Below are 24,614 nucleotides of genomic sequence, written 5' to 3' on the forward strand. Positions count from 1 at the left end.
TCAGCAAGCCTTCAGCTATTGCTGCATAGGACTTTAAACGCGCCACGTAGTGCAGGATTACTAGAAAAAAAAAAGCTTGTTACGATTACCACAAACACACCATAAATCCGTAAAAGAACACGGTATAGGCTTATCTAGCAGGGCTACGTGCTCGGGGTTGTCTCTCGAGAATTTTTTAAAGTTGCCGCTGATGGTGGCGGTGTTGTGCGAGGAGGCGGAGGCAGTGAAAGAAAGGAGCTGCTCTCGGTAAGCACAGCAGTGCCGCTGGATCTGTCGACGACCTCAGGCTCCAGCTCCCCTCCAAAAGAAAGGAAAAAAAGGAACGCGACGTGACACCTAACGTTTTATTTTGTAATTTTATTTATTTCTCGATGTCTCGTCGCCTCAAACAAGATGTAACTTTTCTGACATCACCACAGCTACATTCATGCATTTGAAAGGAGCCGGGAGCGAGTGCGCAGAGACGAGAAGCCGAGCTGTCGGAGCGAATGGAACTTATTGTTGTGCATTTGTTTTGACTATGTTATCCCCAAGTGAGTTTGGCTTCAGTCCGTCTCTGTTCGTCGTCGACTCTTGAATATATATATATTTATATATATACATCTGTATATATAGATATATATATTTCCGGGGGATTTAATCCGAATTCTTCAAACGGGGAAACACCGAAGGAGGATTCTGCAAAGCCAGCAAGCTTTTCCTTACAGAGCCGGGGATTTAAATCGTCCTTTGGTGGCGCTCCGGGAGAGGCGATAGTCAAAGAAAGAAATTCATGTGGCCATTCTCTCTATAGCCAAACATTTTTGGGGGATTGCATAATGAGCAAGGAACGACCTAAGAGGAATATCATCCAAAAGAAATATGTAAGTGAACGCGTGTATTTTTTATTATTATTATTGCCAGAAATGCTCACTGATATCGGCTCTATTCAAGTTTGCCTTTGCTCGCCTCGATGAAAACGCATAAACTTTCCATCACGGGCTGGTGAAGGTTACCATCATGCAGCCTGGGCTCCATTTGGGTCAAATATCCTCCAAAATGTAACGCCTTTAAGTTGCCTCGACGTGTTAACAATAACATGTCTTCTTCTTTCCTTTTTTAATTTAAAGAGACAGCAATGTTTATTCAACGTCTGCTGCAGCGTTTCTTCGACACCGACCATGTTTTAGGCTATTTGAACATCGGGTGCTTTAGTGGTGCTGGTTGTAGCAGTGAAGGGGGATTGCTTCGCTTATTTTGACCGGTTTAAACCCGTGATTTTGTGCATAGCATGCTTCGGCTGTGCTACAAGGCCCCTAAAAGGTTTTAATTTAAAAGACTTGGCAAACAGTTTCCCAGAATACGCTTTTGTTCGCTAGCCGTTTCTTGCTACTCAGAGTCGTGAAGACGAGCCTGTCGGCCATGGCTCGGCTATTGCGACTTCATTTCGTCCCATGCTGAGCATTTCGGAATATATAGCTTACTATAACCCGTCCTCATGCTCGAGCCTATGTGTAGCTAAGTGTTCACGTCCTGGCGCAGGGTGTATATATATCTATCTATATGTGTGTGTGTGTGTTTTTGGTGTGGGGCTGACAAACCGACATGTTTCGCGGACTGTTGTGGCTCTTTAATTTTCTCCGTGCAGCAGGAAAAAGGGGGTCATGCGATTAGGCATTTTCATTCAATTTCCACCTCTCGAAACGCTGCGGGCACACTCCTGGGTTTGTTTGTTTGCTACACGCCTGCCCTCGGCTTTTACCGCCGGCGTACACGTCAAGTCCAGCGCCGGTGTCGGCGATTTTGGCAGGTCTTCGTGTGACCTTTGAGAAGGAGCAGATATTGCAGCAGCTCGCTGAGGGGATAACTCCATTTTTTTCTCTCTCTCTCCTTTGCTATACTACGGGAGGTGTTGGGGGGGGGGGGGGGGGGGGGGGCATAGCTAACTAGCCTTTAGGTCCTCCTCGGCTGCTTAATTCGGTTTAACGCGGCACTACTTGGTGGACATGTTTGAGACAAGTGTTTGTAAGCGGTTCCATCTTTTTAAAGAGACTGTGTTCAGTCGCATTGCAGAGGTTCATGTATGAAGCGACCATTTTCTCCCTCTCTCTCTCTCAGTGTCCCTGCAAGTAACACTGGTGAATTTTGTAGAGGAGGAAGGGGCTGTGAAACCAGGAGCTAGTCCAGCTCGGCCCTGGCTTTAATTACAGTCTCGCTATAGCGGTCCATCTGCGTGACCTAAACAAAGACCTTTAATCTTGCAGTGTGCTTGTACTTTAGCCGCAATCATTTATTTATTTTTAAATTATTTTTGTTGACTGCCCCCCCCCCCCCAAAAAAAATACTTTCTTTTTGCACTTCTTTGATTGTTGCTGTGCGACCACCGGACACATTGTTGCCTTTATTTGCACGAGGCACGAGGCATCTCACGTGCGCTAATGCTCGACTGACTGAAGTCAGCAGAGCTAAACACACCCCCTCCCTCCAAAACCCATCCTCACTTAAACGCCATGTGGACTGCACCTATAAAAGTGTGCACTTCTTCTATAATTTATTTTTATTTATTTATTTATGGAGCAGGGTGCATTCAAAATCATCGTCTCAAAAAGTGTTGCAAAGGGCCAAACCGAGCAACAGGTCTGTGTGAACAATCGGGGGGTCTGCGTCCGTGCAGTTGCTCGTGAGCTTTTTGTTTGCCCCGCAACAAGTGCAGAGAATTATTAAAGACACTTTGGTTGGTTGGGTTTTGTTTACTTTATTTTTTTAGGGTATCCCCTTGTGTCCTATGAATAAGTGTTGAAAAGTAGGGCATTACATCACTGACCCATTACTGATAAATTATTGTTGCTTTCCAACACAGGAAGGCAGTGTGCTGAAATGTAACGGCATCAACATTGCTGGAAAGCAACATAAAGGAGAGTCATCTTTAGCAAAGACTCAATAAGTGCCGGTTATTCATTGCAGCTCAGGCTTTTTTTTTTTTTTTTTTTTTTGTAACTTCGCTACTACGTGAATATTACAGAAATAAAGTGCTCTTTGTCCCCATGGTGAAAAGATTATTAATATTATATAAATTATGTTCAGCCACGATGGTCATCTTTCTGACACCATCTTCCTTTGAGTGTGACCGGGTAGTTTCAGTTACATTGATGTTAACTGACCATAAATTCTGCTCTGTGTGTGTGTGTGTGCTGTAATAGTGGGATGAGTGTTGCAAAGATGACACGTTTTTGATCGGATCCGCTTATGTGTAAGCTTCTCCCTGAACTGAGGAAACAGGATGTGCCGTAGAAATTATGACTAACTGATATAAAAGTCCCCGTCTAAAATTGAGGCATTGCATTGTGGCCAGCCAGTTTCAGGCTTTCTAAAACTGGAAGGGTTTTTAAAATAAATAAATAAATTTAGCCTTTTAATAACTCGTTGTATTATTAGCTCTGGTGACAAAGCATCTGGACTTTGGGATGGGGGCTGCTTCACTGCAGTGCTATGTGTGTTTTGTGTGCATGTGTCTCACATCTGTCATGTGTTTTCTGCAGCTGCAGTCAATGCATAATGTTTGGCCCGAACCAAACTAGGCTCCCAAACGCATTTACAAAAACCTGGAGGAGTCCAGATCCTCAAGTCCCCCCCCATGCTTTGAGACAGGACTCTTGGCCCCTTAGTGATCCACCCCTCCCCCGGTAATTAGCGTAAGACAATTATACATGCTTGGCTTAACCATTTCCCCCTGAAACATGAGCGCGGGTTGCCACCCTTGCCTTCTGCACCCGATGAACGCTGTCTGCGAATGACACTGAAAATTCAACGGTCGCAAACGATTTCAAAATAGTGAAGTGAGCGAGTTCTTTTGGGAAAAAGCAAAACAAAACAATGCGGGGCGGTCATCATTTCCCACAGGGATTGCGAACGCCAGTGTTGAGAGAACAAATCCAGAGGACAGGCTCACCTGTCTCCTGCTTTCATGTCAGCGAAGAAAAATCTATTTTTTAGGTTTATTTTCTTATTTGTTGGCGCCTTCTTGAGCCAGGGGTCAGCTCTGTGTAATGGCTGAGGTATCACTAATGTGTGGCAGACTTGTCCTGTCTAACGAAACATGACACACTGTGTTGGTGTGTGTGTTGTAAGCGAGAGTAGCTGCTCAGTGCAGTCAGGCCATTTTGTGCAGAGTCTGCTCTTCCTGTAGGCCCCAGCAGGGGCTAGGCCTCTGATTCAAAGTGTGTGTGTGTGTGTGTGTGTGTGTGTGTGTGTGTGTGTGTGTGTGTGTGTGTGTGTGTGTGTGTGTGTGTGTGTGTGGGACAAGCACAGCTGCTGCAGGGGCCTTTACAAATGTAAAGAGGCTGTCAGTGTTTGTTTCATCAGGCGCACAACTGATGAGGGCCAAGTTGAAAATCCATTGCACTGTGAGTGTGTGCGTCGAGCACGCACAAAAAGAGGAAACAAAAATAGAGAGCATGGCAAGAATGGGGGAGTGCAAAGGCACAGACTCTCCCTCCTCCTTCCTCTCTTTATCCCCCCCCAGTCTTTCGGCCTCGCTCTCTCTCTCTCGTTCTTGAGCTGTCCAAATGAAATGTGGGCCTCATGTAGGACCATGAAGAGAGGGTCACAGGGTTGTTTTTTCACCGTGCCTGAGCCTCAGTGCGGTTCATTTAACCTTATGTTTCAATGCAAATTCTCCTTTCATGAGCTCTCTTCTCCTCACGTGTGCAACATGGCAGGGTTCACTTTCCAACCTCTCTGTCACTATGACTACGGGGGCAAAAGCAAAGTGTAGCGTGGCAAGAGCGACATTTTACTGCCTGTTTATTTTACTGTTTACTACAGTTGAGTTCCACGCAACCGCTTCTGTGAAGGTGCTTCCCATATATTTTCCACGAACGTGAGGACGGGGGGTAAGGTGAGGATTGAAATGACAGCATTTTGGGGTTTTTTTTTTTTTTTTTTTTCCAGGGGTGGGATCGAATGAAAAGCAATGGAGGAGGTTTCTTTTAATCTGAAACTATCATTACTCTCCTTTATTGTATTGTTTTGTTTTTACATTCACCGATAGGGGGGCAAAATAAAATCTGGACCTGCTTTTATTGCATTGCCAGGTTGTAACAGCATGGCATAAAAGCAACTGCCAGCAAAATATAAAAGTCCTCATGGAGATTACTGGCAGTTTGCACACAGTGCAAAATGAAGGGAACAAAATCGCGATTTTGTGTGCTGCTTGCACTGCGCAGAGAAATCAAAGCCTAAAAAATAAAAACATACAAAACATACAAAACACAACCATATGTATCAAGAGCTGAAGTTGGCAGGTATGTGAACATCACCAGGCGTTAGTTAATGTGTCCCCATGCGAACAGTTGTGTGTTGAAGCAGAAGAGAAGAAGAAGCCTTCCCACACTGCAGGCCCAGCCTCACATCCCTTTGGCCTCATCCTTCCTCTCACAGGGCCTGCTAACTTGACAAGCGCTGCCAGAAAGATCTCTGGGAGTGAAGTTGGCTAGCCCAGCCTCATTTTAATCCAATCTTCTTCGTTCCTTTTTTAAATTTCTTTTTTTTTTTTTAAATGTACGTATTTATTAGGTTTGCACTTTAAATGAGAAGGCAGTGTGGCTTTTATGCTTTAATAAAGTCTGCTTTGCCAGTGGAGAGTTTACAGCATCATTACAAGCGTTCTGTGAGTTGCCGGCTTCAATTTGGACCGGCGAAAGGTGTTCAGCGGCCTTCTTATGGCCAAGGCAGCTCGGCTACTTCCTCTAACATAAACCCCTTCGTACCCATTACCTCCCTCTGCCTTCGCTCCTCTTCCTCCCTGCATCCCTTTCCTACTCCATTATGTCACAGGCGCGCAAAGCACAAACTCCTGTTATGCAACACGACCTTTTCTCTTATCAGCTGTTGGCACCGAGCACAATCTCCGGCTCTTTGCTGGCACTGATGCACGCACTCACAGACACGCACAGGCAAAGGTCTTTAGGTGTACACCTGCAGTCAGTAGGTGAGATAAACTGGTTTTAAAACCAACCTCTCGACGCGTTTCGTGGGTATCAGCGGCTCGAGCTATTTGCAAGAGCAGTGAAATAAAACTGGGTGTGACGCTCTTTGTTATACTTGTGTGTATTTTGGTCAGGAGTAGTGCGCTTAAGCCTGTGTAGGTGTGTCTTTTAGGAGGAAACAGTCCAGTAGTTGGACACACTGCAGTAGTGGAGAGCCCATACAGATAGAGGTGTGTGTGTGTGTATGTGTGTGTGTGTGTGTGTGTGTGTGTGTGTGAGACGTACACCACTTGCGTTCCCTCTGTGTGCATCTTCATTTGAGTGATTTATTTCCTCCTGCCCCTCTAGGTTTGGATGGAGATTTTGGGGAGGGGAGTGTGAGACAGCTGGTCAGCCCCCGAGTGGCTGTGTGTGTGTGTGTGTGTGTGTGTGTGTGTGTGTGTGTGTGTGTGTGTGTGTGTGTGTGTGTGTGTGTGTGTGTGTGTGTTTGCCACAGCTTATCCGTTCAGGATCCCCGTGAAGCTGAATCAACACTTTAGCTTTGTCTTTGGTTTGGCCTTGGCCATAAGAAGGCCAGCGAAGGACATTCATCCACAGTAGGATGTAAATTATTATCAGTCATGATATCATCCTCCGAGCTCTCAGGTGCCTTCTTTTCACATTACCTACGGTTGCTTTTGTTTCCAGCGCAGCCTTTTTAATCTATGCTCTCTGGAATCACCGAGCCGCTGTCGCTCGCACCGGCATTAGCTTTTAATGACCATCGTGCGAGCCTCTTGACCGATCTGCGCTCACCTTCTCCCCGCTTTTCATCTCGACCGCATCAGTTTAATAAACACTCCTCACATTTTCATCCCGTGGTCAATCCCATCTGATCCCCTATTGTGACTCCCGTCGCCTTTTTAAACATCCAGTGAATTACGCCTCGGGGGAGGATGAAGCAACAAGAGCAGAGGCTCAGTCACTATCGATCCTCCGTTCCTCCCCTTAGCTTTCTGCCTGGAATATCACCGTTTCTCTCGTCGCCCGCACGGCCGCGCGCACGACTTCACGAAATATCTCGGCCGAGCCGGCTCAGATGAGGAAATCCCTGGGCTTCCTTTTTGAATGCAGACGTATCGTGTTTTCTGTAAAGATAGCTGGTTGCACAGTGTCATCAGATACCGCTCCGGGAATCCTGTTCACGCTTACCATGAAGTGTACATTCATAGCTGTTCTTGTTATGCGTTTACAGTCTCGCAAGCTTTCTGCTAAGCACAGTAATCTATGAATCACTCTTTTATGATAGATAGAGCAGCTTGTCTCTTTCTGCTAACAAGCCACTGGTCACTCTATTCAGACCCCTCTTTGGCACGGTGCTCACTTGGCTTACACATTGCTCTCTCATTAACTCCAGTGTTTTTTTTGTTTTTTTTTAAAGTTACATTTATTCATTTTATTCCCACTGTAGCCATTTGTAGCTCTCAAACGTGCATGGGTCGGTGACCTTCCCTCAGTTAAAGAGCACTCAAATATAACCCTTTTATTTATTTATTTTTTTAAATAACCAAACATTTGGCCTCTCATGAGGGGGAGGCCTTAATTCAGGATGGCAGATTCCTCCCCTCCTGGTCATGTGGAGTAATGAGCCATTGGAGCAGAGTGGCTGGGTGGCCAGTGTTGCTGCTTAATCTCTATTTTTAAGCTCTTGCAGAATTTTTATTTTTTTATTTTTTTTTAACGGGGGTTTGCTGGGGTGTGGGAGGGAATATGTAGAGACAGAACAGCGAGTCTAAATCTTGACTTGATTTTTAGAGCAAAATGTCTGCTCACAGAAGAGGTGTTAACTGCATCTGGCCTTCTTCTTGCAACAGTTCAAACAGTATGTAGAGGACTGGAGCCGAACATGTTTCTGTGCTGAAACGTGGTCTTTGGGGAGGTCTTTGCTGAGTTGTCGGATGTGCCCGGTTCCCTTGTCAGCGCGGATGTGCGAGAACAGGAGGGATGAGGAGGGTAGTGGCAGGATAAACTTGATTTGCAGGTGAAATGCTCATTCTTCCTCAGTGCTTCCTGCACCCACATTCTCTTACAAAAAAACATCACATTATCCCTGCTCCCGGCTCCCATCATGTCTTATAATGGAATACAGAGTGGAATTTTTGACTCTGTTCCACTTCGATCTCTCACCCTCCTCCCTCTCAGCTCATTTGCTCGATTACTCAGCACAGCTCTGGAGAAAGAGAGGCATCGGGGAGCTTTCTGTTAAGACACCGAGGAGAAGGAGAATAAGGAAGGGGACCTTTTTTTTTTTTCTCCACGCCTAGCTGTGAAATTGCAGAGGAGCTGCAGAGGAGGAGCCCGTGCATTGTTGGAAACTGTTTCCTTGTCTTCAGTCAGTTTTAGTGTGTGTGTGTGTGTGTGTGTGTGTGTGTGTGTGTGTGTTGCATATGAGAATAATTTGTTAGAAAGGCCAGACTGCTCAGCAACACGTTTAGGTTGTTGGTAGTTTCGGAGCTCTTCCTCTTACATCTTGCATTCCTCCATCTGCTTTGTTTTGATTTGCACTGCCAAAGCAAACTTCGCAGTCTTCTTACAGTTTGATACGACACATCTGTGTGAGCGCCCAGCCCCGACACAAACGCAGCGCTCAAACATACACGCACGAGGGCATGTAGTCCGAGTCTCCGGGGGTTGTGATGCCACAGTTGGTAAATCTTTCACATTTTTTTTATTAAATAGTCACATGAATCTTTTTTTTTTCTATTCCCACAAATGGAAAACATGTTTAAGAAGGGTATGAATGGATAAGTTGGTGAAGTAATATCGACTTTTCTTTCCTTTCTTTTGCCCATTGATTTTCTTTTTCTTTTCTCTAAGGTGCTTTTTAAGGCTTTCCACAGAGGGAAGCAGAATGTGAGTCAAAGGCATTGTTCCCCCTGTTTTAACCTCTGCTCAATAGATGAGGGCTTTTACAATTCTCGTAGCTGCATGATTTCCTCCAGGCCGCGCAGCAGGGAGCTATAGTGCATGGTACACTGAGGAGAGGGCGCCAGACTCTGGGCTGAATGTCTGGCCGGCCTCCCCCTGGCCCCGGATCAAACGTTACAAGGCCCGGGGGAGGGAGGGAGGGAGAGAAGTGAGAGAAGTGGGCTCTGGAATGTGCAACCTGTGATCGTCAGAGAGAAGAAATCCAGGAGGATAAAAATAATCAAATTAGGCACCATTTCAAGTAGAATATCCATGGTGATCTTGGTTAAGCAAGGCCTGCTCCTTCAGACTGCAGCTCTTTGCTGATGTAAACCTCTATGTTTGTTCTTTGTGTGTGTGTGTGTGAGTGTGTGAGTGTCTATTTAAAAGATGTAATTGTTTGAGGATGTGGAAAGGAAATGAGGTAACCGAGCCAGATTGTCACAGATGCAGAATGACGACTTTCACACACTGTAATGAGTAATGTAGAAACAAATTCTGGATAAACATGAATGACAAGCCAAAGAGCAGGAGGTTAACCCCCCCTCCCCCCTTGGCTATGCGTGTGATGTGTAGCTTTACGTGCACGAAAGGTGGGGACTTGAACCTCCCACCCCCGGCTTATAGAAAGTGACACGCAGACGCTATTTCTGAGCAAACGACTTCTTGTTTTTTTTTTCTCTTTAGGTTGTTGTTAAAGCATCAGGATCGCGGCTGCATTCTGGGGAAGTTACTCGATTTGTCTCGCAGTGATATGAGTAATCAATTTTTTGTGAAACTGAGAACATGTAGTTGAGAAGGGAAAACTTTTTTTTTTAATTTTTGTTTCAACCCAAGTCAGTAGAATATTTTTAAAAATAGAAATTTTAAAATTGAGACTAAAGACTCTGCTGCAGATGAAATTGTGAGACTATGGAGGAAAACCGAAAAAGTAGCGCAGCAGTAACCAACTCTGTCTTTAGAATAGAAAATGTACTTTTCGCTGTTCTGTTGTTTAGTCATCCTTTTTCTTGTATTACACAGATCTTATGATTATATTCCGTAAGCTGCGATAGTCATAAGAAACGGTTAGGCGTTTCGCAATTTCTGACAATGCCTTATTTCTTGACCGTAAGCCCTTTCTTTGCTTTAAACATTATTGACAGACACTTTCACTTTGAGCAAGCACCCCGTCATTCAGTCACAGAAATCAAGAGTGGAATTTCATGTTAGTCATAGCGCTCGGTCACTTATGACGATTGTTATTTTGTTTGCTTTAAAAAATTCCTGTCTGGAGACCCGAGTGGTGGAGAACTGCTGCCTTATTACATAATTTCACTGTTAATCAATAGAGTAGATCTACTCTCTGCAGAATAGTTTCATTTTCCAGGAGATGGTTTCATTCTTCTTCCTTTTTATTTCTTACTTTTCTCACTTCTTGAGATTTGTATGTGTGCAGTGTTGTAGCTGTATTTAAATTTGCAGCTGTCACTCCTGTCTTTATGTGTCAAAGTTGAGTCAGATTTCATGCATGGGCACCAAAACCCAACTGTATGCCACCAAAAATAATATTGTGAGTTGTGTGTGAAATTTAAGATTAGCCCATGTTTGCTATTAGTTTGATCACCTGTAACCTGTATTTTTGATTGATTTATATTTTTGATGTTTTGGTTGATTGGAGCCCATTCATGCCATTTATAAAGCCACAGTTTGAGCCTGTATGTTAGAGAGAAATTGTTGACGTTTGTCTTTAAGATGATCTAATAATAATCGTATAGGCTGGAAAATTTCGCTCACAAACAAAATGGAAATCTTCGAGGAAAAAAAAAGATGCAACCGGCACCATTAAGCATCGCCCACAAGTGATGACACGTCTGATGGTGATCTACATTTTGAGGTTCAATGCGCTGCGCGATCAACCGCTGATAACAGATTTTACAGCACTGCTGTAATGTACGTGAGATGCTAGCTCTTGAACTGGCTCCGTTTGGGTTTTTCTTTTTTTTAAATACTGAGAAATTCAGTGATGGATTTATTTGAAAGGCTGACTCAGACAAGTGCAGCCAGTAACGCAGTTATCTAATTTATACACGAGTACCACCCTGCCGGGTGACTCAGGATCAAACCAGCAGCTGTTTGGAGAGCAAAATATCAAAAACATAGATAATAAGTGTCTCTCTTTTTACTGGTTTACCTTTACGGCTCCCTCCTCTCTGCTCAGCCTTAGATTAATTTTTCACTTCCTATCCTGACTGCAGCTTGAGATCAACTGCTCGATGGAGTGTGATGTAAGCATGTGAGCGCGTCGCTCTCCTGTAGGGCGCTAGCTCAGCCGACGCCATCTAATAGCCCCTCATGCATCACCTTCGCTCTGCGTTCCCATTGTACCGATGCCATTATTCACCTCTTTCTGAAACCCCTTCTCCCTCCACGCGGTTTGTCCCCTACGCCGTCTGTTCTTTCACGTTAACACACATCTTTCTAACCTCCTCTCGGCATTTATACTGCAGTGTCCCTCACCTCCCCACCCCTCGCTACCACATCCCTTTCTCTGGGCCCCTTAGGCCCCCGAATTTGCCTTTGTGTTCGACAGTGTAGCTAGTTGAGCAAGACTGTGTGTGTGCGTTTGAGGGAGGTGAGTTGCAAGGGTTTTGTCCCAAACGGAGTTGAAAATCATTCCTTAATTGCCTCTTGTTGTTTTCTTTCCCCCCTCTCCCCTGTACTCGTAATCATGGCAGGGAATAGACTCCTGAAGCGTACGCCGCAGGTCCGAAAGCAGAGGGACTCCCTCGCCTAAGCCCTGGTTTTGTTTTGTAACGTTCTCTGGCTACGCTGTAATCTGCAGTCATACAACTGCAGCAACAACAACACAGACACACACACACATAGCAGCTTTAAAAGGGCTTAAGATGTTGGACACCGCAGAATACAAAGAAAATGGGCTTTGATTTCGCACTTTGAGGTGTAGGTGAGATGTAAATGAGCTGTTGTTTTCAGTGTGAGAGCTCTTAGTTTAGCCGTCGGTATCTTTGTCTTGTGAGTTTTGACATTCTTGATTTTTTTTTTTTTAAATTTATTTTTTTTGGTAAAAAGTTTTGAAGCAACGTCGCTTTTGTTTTTGTACTTTAACAGTCACGTGTTTTGTATGTTATTCCCTGCGGGAGTTATAGATTTGGAAATGCACATTAGGAATTAAGGAGATGTGCATTATGACCCACAGCTGTCCCGTCTCCAAACTCTGAAGGCCTACTTTTATTTTATTTATTTATTATAATCAGTTATGGCAAAGTGATTTCTCTTTTCTGTGTGAAAACACTGCCCGGCTCTAGAGTCTGACCTTTTTAACCCTGTGATTGTGAAGGTGTAAGGGTAGGTTAGTTTGTGTGCGTGTTTCCCCTAAAGGCTAAAAGTGTCTTGAAAGATTGTTTGCTTTAGCTGAAGACCATCTTCTTTCTGTCTGAACGTTTTTCAAACTTTAAATGGGAGCGTGATGTGGCCCCTGATTAATGTGCCCGGCCCATTTCACGTTTTCGGAGGTGCTTTTTGAGAAATCTGGGCCCTGCAGATCAGCTTGATGTGCAGCAGCATGCATGAGTTTAATGTAGATAAAGCAGAAGATCTACATTTACTATGGCGGCAGGCTTGAACCTGTGACACTGGTGTGAAGGAGCATTTGTGTTGGTGGTTAGGCCCTGCTTTTCCTGTTAACCTTCAGAGAAGCGCTATGGTGGCTTCCATTAACGATCAGCTGGCAGCTTTTCCCCCCCCATCCTAAAATGGGGCAAGGGTGCTAAATGATGACAGGAAATGTTGACATTTGGGGTTTGAACCTTTTGGTGTGTGGAAAGGCCCAAATCGAGTTTGACTGACATGTCGGGCTCTTTACAGGATGAGTCTGTCATAGTTGTTTGGAAACAGGATTTGCTTTCCTCCCCATACCTCAACGAACTTGAAAAGAGAGGACATGAAGCGCAGTCGTGGCTTCAGTCTGCACCACAATTATAGACGAACAGCCAAAACGTGCTCGCAGCCCTGATGATCTCCCTAAAACCATGCCTCCCGCTCTCCCTCCCTCCCGTCCTCCCGTCTGTCTGCCTCGCTCCCACTCCCCTTTAATTTTTACTCCGCCGCAATATCCTACCTAGACCGTGATTGTTGTTTTCTGAGAGCTGGAGCGGTGTTGTTGTAACATAATCATTTAGTCTCCCTCCCGTGGTTCTGGCAAGCTGCACGCTGAAATCCATCCACTGCTCATTTTTATGGGGAGCAAATTTGTTGTAGCTACTGTGACTGCTGCTGGCTCTCCTTCGCACTGTATTTACCGCAGTAGATGGATATCTCCCCCTGCAAAACATTTGAGAGATGACACATGTTGTATATACACATTTAATATACCCCAGAGGTCATGCCTGTGAATTTGATTAGTGCGGCTGAAATATGATGGTTGTGATATCGAGTGACTTGGCCTATATTGAATTTTTAATCTCCCGTGTCGACTCCGGCTTACGTGACGTACTCTTCGTTCTGATCAGTGGCGTTGGAGCAGGAGCGTTTGCTGGGTGTCCCGTAGCGCTGAATTAGCGTAGTGAAACATGACACCTTGGGAATTTATTTTTTTTTAAGTTTAACTCTAAATTGTTTGTATTTTTATGGGGAAACACATAAAAGTTGAGGCTGTTACAAGGATTCCTCAGAATGACAGTTTATAGCAGAGCCCCTTTGAAATACCGTGTGGCATCATGGGAAAACTCCTGTGTTCTTAGCGCTTCTGTAAAGCAAAAAACTAATCTTACCTGCTCACTCTCCTCCTATACAAATTATTAAATTAAAACACATCACTCATTTAGTTACTCGAGTTATTATCGCATCTGCGGCGCAAACCAAATCCCCCTGAATACTCCCTTTCTGTGTGTGTCACAGATGGGGGCACCTAAAGGGGGAAACCCTGATCGATTCGTGGGGCCCAGAGCTGCACAGGGGGGGCCCTGTAACATGGAACAGGGATTAGATATTTATTGTTTCAAGTGCAGAGCGAGTCCCCCTCCGAGTTCCTAGGTGCGCTTGTGGTTGCAAAATCGCGAGAGGTTCAAACAGCGAGAGGTTATCGTCTCTCTCCTCTCGACGGTGGAATAAATCCCATAAACGATCCATCTACAGTGCGGTTTAAAAACCCGAAACGACCGTGAGTCTGCAGGATTAAACAACTCCGGCCCTCGCGGACGTGTCCACCGCTTTGACAGCGAGCTTGCATGCGATTTCCATAAACGAAGGCGTTGATGTATGAATAACTTGTCAGATGGATTGATTTGCGAAGGCGTCTGTCACTCACAGATGCAGTTTATTGTGATTCAGGTCCAATCTGACCCATCAGAAGTTAACAGACATATTGAACGACTTGCCGATTCTAAATTGCTGTAGTTCACCTTTTTTTTTTTTTTTTTTTTTTGGAAACAGTTACTTTGTTTGCCTCTTCTCATGAGAGAGTACAAAGTAAAGTTAGGCTGACACCAGACTTTGCTTTCCTTATGGGACGAATGTTCTGCATGACAAGGAGGTGAATGCGTATCCATTTGGAGTCTGCAGTCTCCTTTCTTCTGCTTTCTCTTTGTCCCCTTTTCTGTTCTTTCGCCCTCTCCTTTAGTATCTCTCAGGCTGGTAGGTGTTTTCAATGCAGCTATTGTCACTTCTCAAAGAGCAGAGAGGGGGGCTCGTGAGACCCCCGTCCCCCTCCCAACAATGGGCACATGCTTCCCCCTCTGTGGGATTCCCGTGTCTCGGTGTGTGTGTGTGTGTGTGTGTGTGATGGTTGGAGGTGTGTGATGAGGCCTTTGTGGGACTGGGAAGCACCTCTCATCCCTCCGTCATACTCACCTGTTTTAGCTGCAGGTGTTATGGCAAACTGAAGATCAACCATGACCGTGGATAACCGCAATGCCGTTAAATAAAAATACACACAGCTGTGGGGTAATTTTACACTTGTGGGATTTTTAGACAGATTTCATGTATATCGAATTTTATCTGGAAACTACCTGAAACTACTTTTTTTTCCCCCAAAGCTTTTTATTAAGAATCTCTTTTAGCACGAGCGGCCTGCCTTTTTCAGCTGTAGCGCAAACCTTCTAACCTTTTATCATTTTGCTCTTTTTCATAAATATGAATAGCAGAACTGCTTTTGTTAAGGCATGCAAGAGACCTTTACTCTGTATTCACAGGCTGTAATCCACGAATCGACTATTAGGCTGATTGACTGAGTTGTGGTCAAACTATCTGCAGAAAACCCTTTATGCTATGAGAATTAGTTACATTTTCAGCTATAATAACATGTAACCAACAAAAGGATCCCAACAGAAGCCAGGAGGAGTTTTATTAGTGCTTGAAGTGGTGCGTGCGCTCTCATACGGCATGTAAAAAGATGGATCTAACGTGCCGTTAGATCCATCTTTTTACATGCCGTATGAGAGCGCACGCACCATGTTGTTGTTTTCTCTGTCAGTTCTGGATGAATATTCAGTGCAGAAAACGCATCAAGGCCATTTAATTTTTTGGGGGGGTTGAAAATTCTCTGAATGGAGATGCCTTGTGGGACATCCAAAGCTGCAGTGATGAAGAGGGGGAAAAATCTGTCCCTGTCGTTTGAGGATCAAGGCACAGGATTAGAAAATGTGATCTCTAAATACAAAACCTGAAAGCTGTAACAGTGGAGGCCTTAAAACTTAAAAGGTGCCTTTTGTGGAGGTGATGAGAAATCGTTCTCTCTCTCAAAAAAAAAAACCCTTTCTATTCTCCTCACGTACACAAACAGACAAGATGGCTGCTTGAGGCTGGAGCTGGCTGTTACACCTCCAGCCGACATAGGGGGCACCTTTTTTTTGTTTTGTTTTTTTCTTTTTACCATCTCTTAACCACAAGAAAAAGAAGTAGGGGGGGATTGAAACATTGGGTTAGGAGCTGCTCTTATTCCTGAGCATTCACACGAACAGCACATTTTTTATTTATTTATTTATTTTTGTCCTGCTGTCTTTCTGCAGAGTTTATGTTGAGCCTGCCCAGTGTTTCCCTCTGTGCGACGGTAAAGAAGTAGGTCAGAGAAGAGATCCCATTCGGCTTGAGCTTAGCTGTTAGTGCTAATGCACATGCAATTGCATACATGTGTGGGCACACGGTGTGTAATTTGTTTCCTTCCGCCAGGAACCAGCCTGACCTCCTCCGGCTTCAGCAACATTGGGCAACTTTGTGTGTGTGTGTGTGGCAGCGAAGCCACGGCAGAGCTCAGCACCGCTACAAGCAACAGAGTCAGCAGTCATATGCAGACTGATAGCTGAGGCAGTGATGAGAGGAGGCGGAGACTGGACAGGGAAAGCACTTTTTTTTTTTTTTTTTTTTTTTTTTTTTCTTTTTCAAAGATGGGGTGTTTGTTTGAGGAATGTCGAGAGAGGGGAAAAACGGGCACTGGCACGAAAGGCAGGCAAAGAAATGTAGAGGAGGAGGTAAAACTGGAAGGGTAAATTATGTCTCTCATACTCGCTCATTTCACAGCGCACTGCTGTTGTTAGGGGATGGCTGAGCTGCTCCACCCCTTTCCCCCCCACAAGAGCCAATCCACTATCATATTCCTCCCCATCCTGCCATCTGATTGGTGGGCTCTCTGAGCCAGAGGAATAAAATGGGATTGATGGGGTAATCTGGGGCTCAGGGCAGCAGCAAGGTAAGCCTAACCTGGGAATCGGGACAATTGTACAGGGCAAGAATGTGGCTGCGGTCGCACAACTGAGAGGAAACACATGAACGGCTCAGATTTAAAAGTTTAAGTCTTTAGTTTTAAAGAACACACGCCACTCATCCTTTTAGCTCTAGTGTTTAAAGCATTATGTGCAAGTAATGCTTAATTCTGAATGTTCATGATAATGGCAGCATCTGTCATCAGTTTCCAAACATGACTTCTCAAATCCTAATGTGCCCCTGGAGTTGCTTTAAAGTATCAAAAGATAGACTAGGTAGCGTAAATAACTTTAAAAAAAAAATATATATATATAAATATATATATTGTATTGCACAACATGGCACTGCTGAGCTACAGAGGGCTAAACGACTGACTGACTTGGCAGAGGAAAAGCCACGGCTGCACCTTCTCCCCCCTGGGTATTGTCATGGCTCTGAATGGCTAATGGGAAGTGAAACCAGAGCTGGAGATTGCTCCGTAATGGCTTCTGAGCTATGTCCTTGGGTATGTTGTACACTGTACAAGAGTTTTCTTAAGCTTTGTTTGCAGCAGGAGAAATGCTAAAAAAAATGCATTTGTTACACATCTTTCTACTTCCATAGGCTGGGAGACGATTTTTGAGGTAGCTTCTTCCTTTTATCCTAGCGATTTGTGAGCGCGCGCAGTAAAAGTATGTGCTAATGACATTCAGAGCGCACAGATCTCTCTTGTGTGTTCTTCTTTGCTTCAGTCTCCCTAAGACACCCAAGTTGTCCAGGTGAATGTAGATGAGGGGAGAGATCAGGGCGTGCTCTAATCAATGACCTGCCAAATACAATAAAAACCACTGCTTGCCTCTGGACAGTCAATAAGTCATTGATTCAGAAGTGCAGGTGTTTGGGTGAGAGACTTCAGGTCCGGAAAACTTGTGTTGTATTTTTCCTAACTTTTCATGAATAAAAGTCATACTGATGATTAAAACGTTTAAACAATTTACTAAATTCTGCAAAACTGCCCACTGTAGCGACCACCCTGTGAATAAACGAGCAGCTAAAAGTAGCTGCTGCTTCTTCTTCTTTCTGTTATCTAAAATATCGGTTAATTATAAAAAGTTACTTTTAGGAAGCTGATGGTTTTAGCTGCATCCATCCGCGATGCTCGAAACATCACATGAACTGTCCCAATTTCAGTTTCTGAGCACTCAGGGATTTTTGGAGGCTGCAGTCAAACTAATGTTACAGTGTTTTCAGGGAAAATCCTTATATTTAATTTTACAGCACTGGCCTGATGCGCAGTATCGCTTGTAGTAGTAGTACTAGTACGAATTTTTTCCTACTTTTGAGCCTAAAAAGAGGAGAAGTTTAATTAAAAAATAAATAAAAGCTGGTCATTTTGTAGTATTTGGAAGAAAGATGACAAACTCAGATTCCGCTAATTGTGACTCTTCTTCTAACTCTAAGGTTTTCCATTGCTGTCACCTCTGTTCATACACCATTCTCATCATATCTGCGATATGCTTTTTACCCCCCGAAAGAGTGTCAAAGGCACGTCCACATTGAGCAAAAATCCCCGCCTTTTGGGTTACTGGGAACTGATCAGAGAAGCTGTGTATCAGCCTTTTTTGTTTTCTTTCTGAAATGACAGTCACCACAAACCACACACTTTCACACCTTGAGGAGGAGAAAGTTTGTGTGTAGCGTGCCTAAGCCGTCCCATAAGGCCCACTCCCTTCTCCCTATATATACATATATTTATCTATATTTTAAAGCTAAAACCTGGTGGAATTAAAAAGGGTGACTCAACGGTCCAGCACCTCTGAATGAGCCCAGAGGATGAACAGGCCTCAAGTTAATTATTCAAACCAGCAGGAGAGTTGCCTGACATGCAAGCATGCACAGGGTTTCCCCAGGGATAGAGCAGGGGCCTCCTTCTCGGCCCTCCTGTTGCAGCTTCGACACGCAAACTGCTTTGAAAGAGTGAAAAATGGTTGTCTTTTAACTTGTGTCAGGTGATGTGAATCTCACGAAGAGTACAAGATTTTCTTTTTTCTTTTTATTTATTTAAATGTGAATTTGTGAATCTGTGTGCGCCGCCATTAAATGTTTACGGAGCTACTTGTATCTCTGGTTTCAGTCTTGCATGCATGCATGAAACATTACTTTCAGATAATATTTTAATCTTAGTCATCCGCATACTTTCCCCTGCACCGCCACCGTTGCCTCCTCCTCCTCTTCCTCCTCAGCTGTATTGACAGGAAGACTACCTGATTTCAAATGAGTTTCATTATTACACAGCTGGCAAGAAAAGCCTCCATCACCAATAAACATCAAGAGCTCAGAGAAGGGGAAAATCTGATTATGTCACCACTGGTTTTCCAAAAAATAGTCACATCCACAATCTATTACGTTTGGTCCACTCACTTCTCCAACACTACACTTGATTGCCAGGAAATAAGATCCCACGTAGCTTTCTTTTTTCTTTCTCCCCCCTCAAATGACGCCGAGTCCTTATGCAGGTGAATTTACCACAGAGAGCTGTACGTAGACACACTGCTAGTAACACAAGCTGACATTTGCCCCTTCTGTCTTTGATCCCACTTATCCGTGGATTACAAAAGAAAAACGGCACCATGCTGTGTGTCTATACGCCGAGCCACATCATTACATCTTTTAGATGGTAATTTCTGAGAGCTCGTGTTTGTGTATGCAAGGCAGAGTGAGCGACGGTGTGTGTGTAGGTGTGCACAAGCTGATGGGGGGTGGTGGTGGTGTTTGTTTGAAACAACGGGACGCGATGGCTCTCGGCGAACAGGTCTTCCATCGGCTGCTCACTTTACCTGGCGGGGGAGGGGGAGGGGGGGAAGAGTGGCAGGTGCGACCTCTTCGGTGAGTGGAGGCGTGGAAAGCGAGTACAGTGCAGTTAGTACAAACGTAAGCGCCTTGACACGTACTCCTCCGTTGTGATGAGCAAAGCCGAGATGATGCGAAGCCACGCACTCTCACATACTCCTCCATTGTGATGAGCTGTGCAGATAGGATGCAGAAAGCCCAGAGTCAAGCGAGTGTGTTTGTGTGAATGCATTCATGTGGTAAAGTGCATGTTTACCGTTGGATCACACCACCCGAATGCTACAGCTAAAAAAAGTGTGAGATCTGAGTTTGTTGGTGGTTCTACAAAAGCTTCATTTTCTGGGGCATTTTAGCCCTAAGTACCTACGGAAATTGTAAGCGGCAGTTTTAAGCAGAATTTGAGCTTAAAGTGGCAAACTTGGGTATTCTAGTTATCATAAAGGTGCTTTTCTTTTGTTTTTTGTTTAAAAGATAGAGTAACAGTGCCATGCACAGAGGAAATGGAAAAGCTCAGAGCTAGAAAATAACCCTTAAAACCATGGACAATGGAGAAATGGCTTGAGACATCTTGACAAGGGAAAACAAAATGACTTGAAAGTGAGTCTGAAAGAGTGGAAAATCATGTCATTTTCTCCTTGATTTGTAGTCTTGTTTCTAAACTCTCACACTAATTGCCCGTACAGCCTACAGAATAGTTCACCTTGTGTTAGCATGTACAGCGGAGTCGTTCAGACGCTGCTATCTGTTAGCCTAGCACCACGTGTGGGTGGCTGGCTGGATTACAAAGGCTTCAGTGTGCCGGCCTCTCTTCCTACTGAGTCTTCGCACAGAGCAGTTTTGAATCTTTCTGACAGGATGCCATCCTCCCCCGCGCTCTGAAGCTTTAGTGGGAATGGGAACCCGGATACTGGTGATTGCAAACTTGGGGGAAACCTTAAATTATTATTTTTTTTAAAATCCCGCATCACGCATTAGTTGGTTTTATGGCTAGAAAAGATGACCTCCTGAGGTTTGTATTGGTCTGCACAAGCGCAAAGGGATTGAAAGTGTGGGAAAAAATCTTGGGAAATGGAGGGGAGGCGGGTTTTTGGGGGGGTTTACCCAAAGGCCTTCCATTTCTTTTCTTTTCTTTTTTTCTTTTTCATGTGGTTTGTGTGGCTATCAGTCACCACAAACCCACCACTTACGCTAGAAATGGAGGAGGGGAGGGAAGTTTAAAAACCTTTGATTTCAGCGAGGATTGTTTATTGGAGTAATGGTCCAGCTGTGACGGACATAGCTTGTCCAAAAAAATAAAGGGAGAGCGAGAGAGAGAGGGCACAGGTATGGTGTGATAGAGGCGAGGGATGGCGGAATAAGTTGTAGGCAAAAAGGAAGAGGAGAAAAGATGGGGAGCAGGTGTGGAGGGAGAGCGAATGGGAGACAAGTGGGGGAAGAACAGGGATCAATGGCTGCTCCCTAAATAACGGATGTTTGGGGCAGCAGCACTTTGGCCTGTCTTCCGCTGCGAGCAGACACTGCACAGAAGCATTTATCTGTGCAGACACACACACACACACACACACACACACACACACACACACTCCCCTGTGGCCTTTCCTGTGCTAATTCTGCTTCTTTCCCCGGTTATTTTGGTTAGAGACTCCGTTAGCTCCAGACTCCCAGACTACCCCATAGCCAATAAATTGCCAGTGCCTCCTGGGAATTGCGGTTTTTAAAGGGTCATAGTCACAATGTCCCACCCACCCCCAACCCACTTACCTCCCATCTCCAAGGGTGTGTAGAGTTCACCCCGAGCCTAACAACATTACACTACGCTCGATGTTACAATGCAGATGCCAGTTTGTCAAGGAGCACATGCATTCATTTGTTTCTCATATTTTAAATGTTTTCTCCGGGGTTTCTTCTCTCTGTTGTCAGGTTCCTCTGGTAAGACCGAAATGCTTAACCTCAGGAATCTAAGGAATGTCCTCGCAGACCTCAGCATCTGCGCATAAACACACTTAATGCCACGTCATTCTCACTACATCGCATTTTTCTTGTATTGCTTCAGGTTTCCTTCCGTTCCCTTTTTGTCAGTGTGAGATGAACGGGGCTCGATAGATTGATACTGATTATTTATGCACGGGCCAGTGCAAAGGCGCTTCTCCACGCTGACCTGTGAGAACCTCGCTTTCAGTGACCTTTTGCTTTGGGCCAAAAATGGACAAAATGAGCTTGTACGCGGAGTGCACGAGTGTTTTAAGCTTTTTATAGCAGGATAAACGCTTTGCAAATCATTTTGAACTTGTTCTTCCTGCTCAGTTGAGATGAGAACACACACACACTCTCTCACACACAGTGAAATCCACAGGAGCACACATTTGATTGTCTTTCTGTGCTCTTGGCTCTGAAGTCGTGGCTTGATGGAAAGTGTAGTTTGAGTGGTAGATCTCTTTAAGTTGTCGCCGTTGTCTGAAGCCCTAAACGTGTTCTGCTTCGCCGAAACGTGCTCCTCAGGTCTCAGCCTCTGGCACTTTTCCAGCTTCCGTGCGTGGGCGTGTTTTTGATGGACGGAAAGGAGAGAGAGGGAAAAACGGTCTTGATTACAACCAGGAACGAGAAACCAGCGTTTCCTCCTCTGGAAAGGAAGATGACAATCAAGAGGAAAAGGGGTCATTGCCAGGTTAAATCAAGGAATTTATGGCTCCTTTTTTTCTTAATGTTAGGTGGGGGGGGGATAAATTTGGACATGACACATATACTCCGATTTAAAAAATAAATAAAAATAAATTCTGGGTCTCTGGATGCTCTCGTAGTTTATTAGGACATCTGCTGCTGTTTACGCCAGCTTTAAAAATCCGTCAGCAGCACACATGACCAGTGGAACTTTTTTGTTGTCTTTTTTCCTTTTTTCTCACAGAAATCTGTCAGCTCAGTTTTTCAAAGCTTGACGACAGCATGCCCACACAGTCGACATTTAAAAAAAAAAACAAAAAACAAAAATCACAAACTTTTTTCCCCTCCCTCGGCTCACTCGTTCCTAACCCCGTTCTGCTGATTCCAGCATGCTTCCCTCCTTGCTGCACACAAATGTTTCCTCATAAGAAATCTTTCTGGGTTTCATTAAATAATGAAGCCGACATGAAAAGAACGATTCAGGGGATTCTGACTCAGACCTGGATTTGCCTCCAACGACCAACTCTCCCTCTTCTTTTCCCCCCTTCCCCCCCCCCCCCCCCCCCCCCCCCCCCCCCCGGCTTTGCATCATCCCCCTCCTTTCATAATCATAGTGTTTCATTGCACCGTAACCAGGGGGACCGATTTGAGTCAGCTCAATGATCGGGAAGGCTTTGTTGTGGTTGCTGCAGTAGCATCATTTTTCTAAGACAAACACAAGTCACGCTTTGGAGGTATTTCCTAAACTCGGGGGACGGGTTGATGACGAAGTGGGAACTCCTGTGTTGTCACTTCCTCCCCCCCCAACGTCAGATTCTGTTGGAGATAAACACGAAACCCTGGCGTCGGTTTAAAACGTGTTTTCTGTTTTCGTTATTATTAGCGCCGTGGTTTGACATTGTGGTTTGACCATCCTCTTGAGTATGCGATTTCCCCGCTAAAGAAAGACAGTAATTGTGGCAAGAGGAAAAAGTCGATCATCCGTGTGGGGCAGACGAAACGGGCCGAAATTGCACCGAACAGACGAAATGAAACGCAGCGCAGGATTTATTTTTTATTTTTGGGGATATTAAACAGATTGTTGCAGCTCGGTCTGTGGTGAATATCAAAATCTCATTTGTGGTTCAGGCTGCTTCTGTCTCTTGTAGCTTGTCTGAGTCACAGCAAGCCTCTTTCTTTTTCCTTTTTTTTTTTGGGTTGTTGTCAGACTTTAAAGACAGAGACACCACCACCTATTATTCACTCATGGAAAGATTTCAGATGTTTAACTTGACAAATCTGGGTTTTGTTTTGGTTTTTTTTCCTCCCTTATGCAGTGATGCAAGAAGCCGGGGGGAAAAAAGAGGGGATTTGGAAGCAAACTTGGACCGCATGCTGTGGTCTAAACCGACTATATAAAACTATATTAAACTAAGCATTTGTAGACCTTTAACCAGACTGCTCATTCGTCTATTGACATGAACCTGACCTCAATCCCTAGCTGGTGTTTCTCTCAGCCTTATCAAAGCACGGGCTCTTTTTACTCACCAGTGACATTGTATATACATTGCATAGGGCTCTCCCATTGAGTTTCTGTGTTTCATTAACAGTCCATTTGGCTGGAATCATTTCAGAGACCCTATAAAGTGGCTTGTAAGTCAAGAGCTAGGGGGAGTTTTAATGTGGTCGGGACGCCATATCACTCACCTGACCGTGCTCCTCTGGTTATTTAGGTTTTCCTTTGATCCTGCCGAGTAAACCCTTCCCCACCCCTCGCACGTGGTGGATGATTAAGCAGACGGCTCCAGAGTTTAGACAGTTGTCTGTGGGTGTATATGTGTGCAAGATCCTAACCCTAACTTGTGCCAGCTTGGATTTGAATGAGGAGTTTCATGTATCTAATGGTAGATTTTGGTAAATCCATTTGATGGAGTGCAGATAAATGTGCGTGCCCTTCTCAATAGGTTATTGCGACCCCCATCCATCCACGAAAGAAAAGCTTGAGAGCGTGATTCCATAGTGGCAAGTAAATGGAGATGGATGGCCGGAGCCGGAGTGTCTTGTCCATGTTTTTTAGTGAGTGGACACCGAGGGCAGCGGTGGAATGCAGTTTACGCTACAATGCGGAAACGCTGATGCTCTTATATGGATTTACAGCACGCAGCAGAGCTTTGAGTGAAGTGAGGGAGGATTAGGCCGAAGCTTTTTGTGAGCCACGGAATGCAGAAGCGCTCAGGGTTGCAGGGGAGTGTGGGATCTCGCTGTTGAAAGATGGTAAACCGGGTCGTCATTGGAAATAATTTGGTATATAGGAAGAGGCATGTGGAGGGGGGAGGCAGCGAAACGGATATGTTTGGCTTGTATTGAATAGTACCCCCATGCAGCTGCTCCCCAATTTACAGCTGTAACTCGGTCTGTACCGCATGACACGAAGCTTTTTCTAGGGTTGCCAAAATGTCTCGTTGAGGCTGAAAAAGTCTTTCTTCACGCATTTGTGTGTTTTCATGTGGCTCATGTGTACTCGTGAAGAGATGATCA

At 44.7% G+C, this 24,614-nt stretch overlaps 1 protein-coding gene across 1 annotated transcript in view; it reads left to right on the forward strand.

Annotated features, from left to right (window-relative positions):
- Positions 1 to 219: 219 nt before the first annotated feature.
- jarid2b (jumonji and AT-rich interaction domain containing 2b) overlaps positions 220 to 24,614 on the forward strand; it is a 106,736-nt gene continuing 82,341 nt past the window's right edge. The window contains exon 1 of the mRNA XM_087835415.1: positions 220 to 863. Coding sequence (XP_087691541.1) covers positions 819 to 863 — 45 coding nt within the window. The 5' untranslated portion in view covers positions 220 to 818. The remainder of the gene's footprint in view (positions 864 to 24,614) is intronic.

The sequence above is a fragment of the Neolamprologus brichardi genome, chromosome 22 (genome assembly GCF_056152115.1).
Source record: "Neolamprologus brichardi isolate AB-2024 chromosome 22, ASM5615211v1, whole genome shotgun sequence".
NCBI classification, from domain to species: Eukaryota; Metazoa; Chordata; class Actinopteri; order Cichliformes; family Cichlidae; genus Neolamprologus; species Neolamprologus brichardi.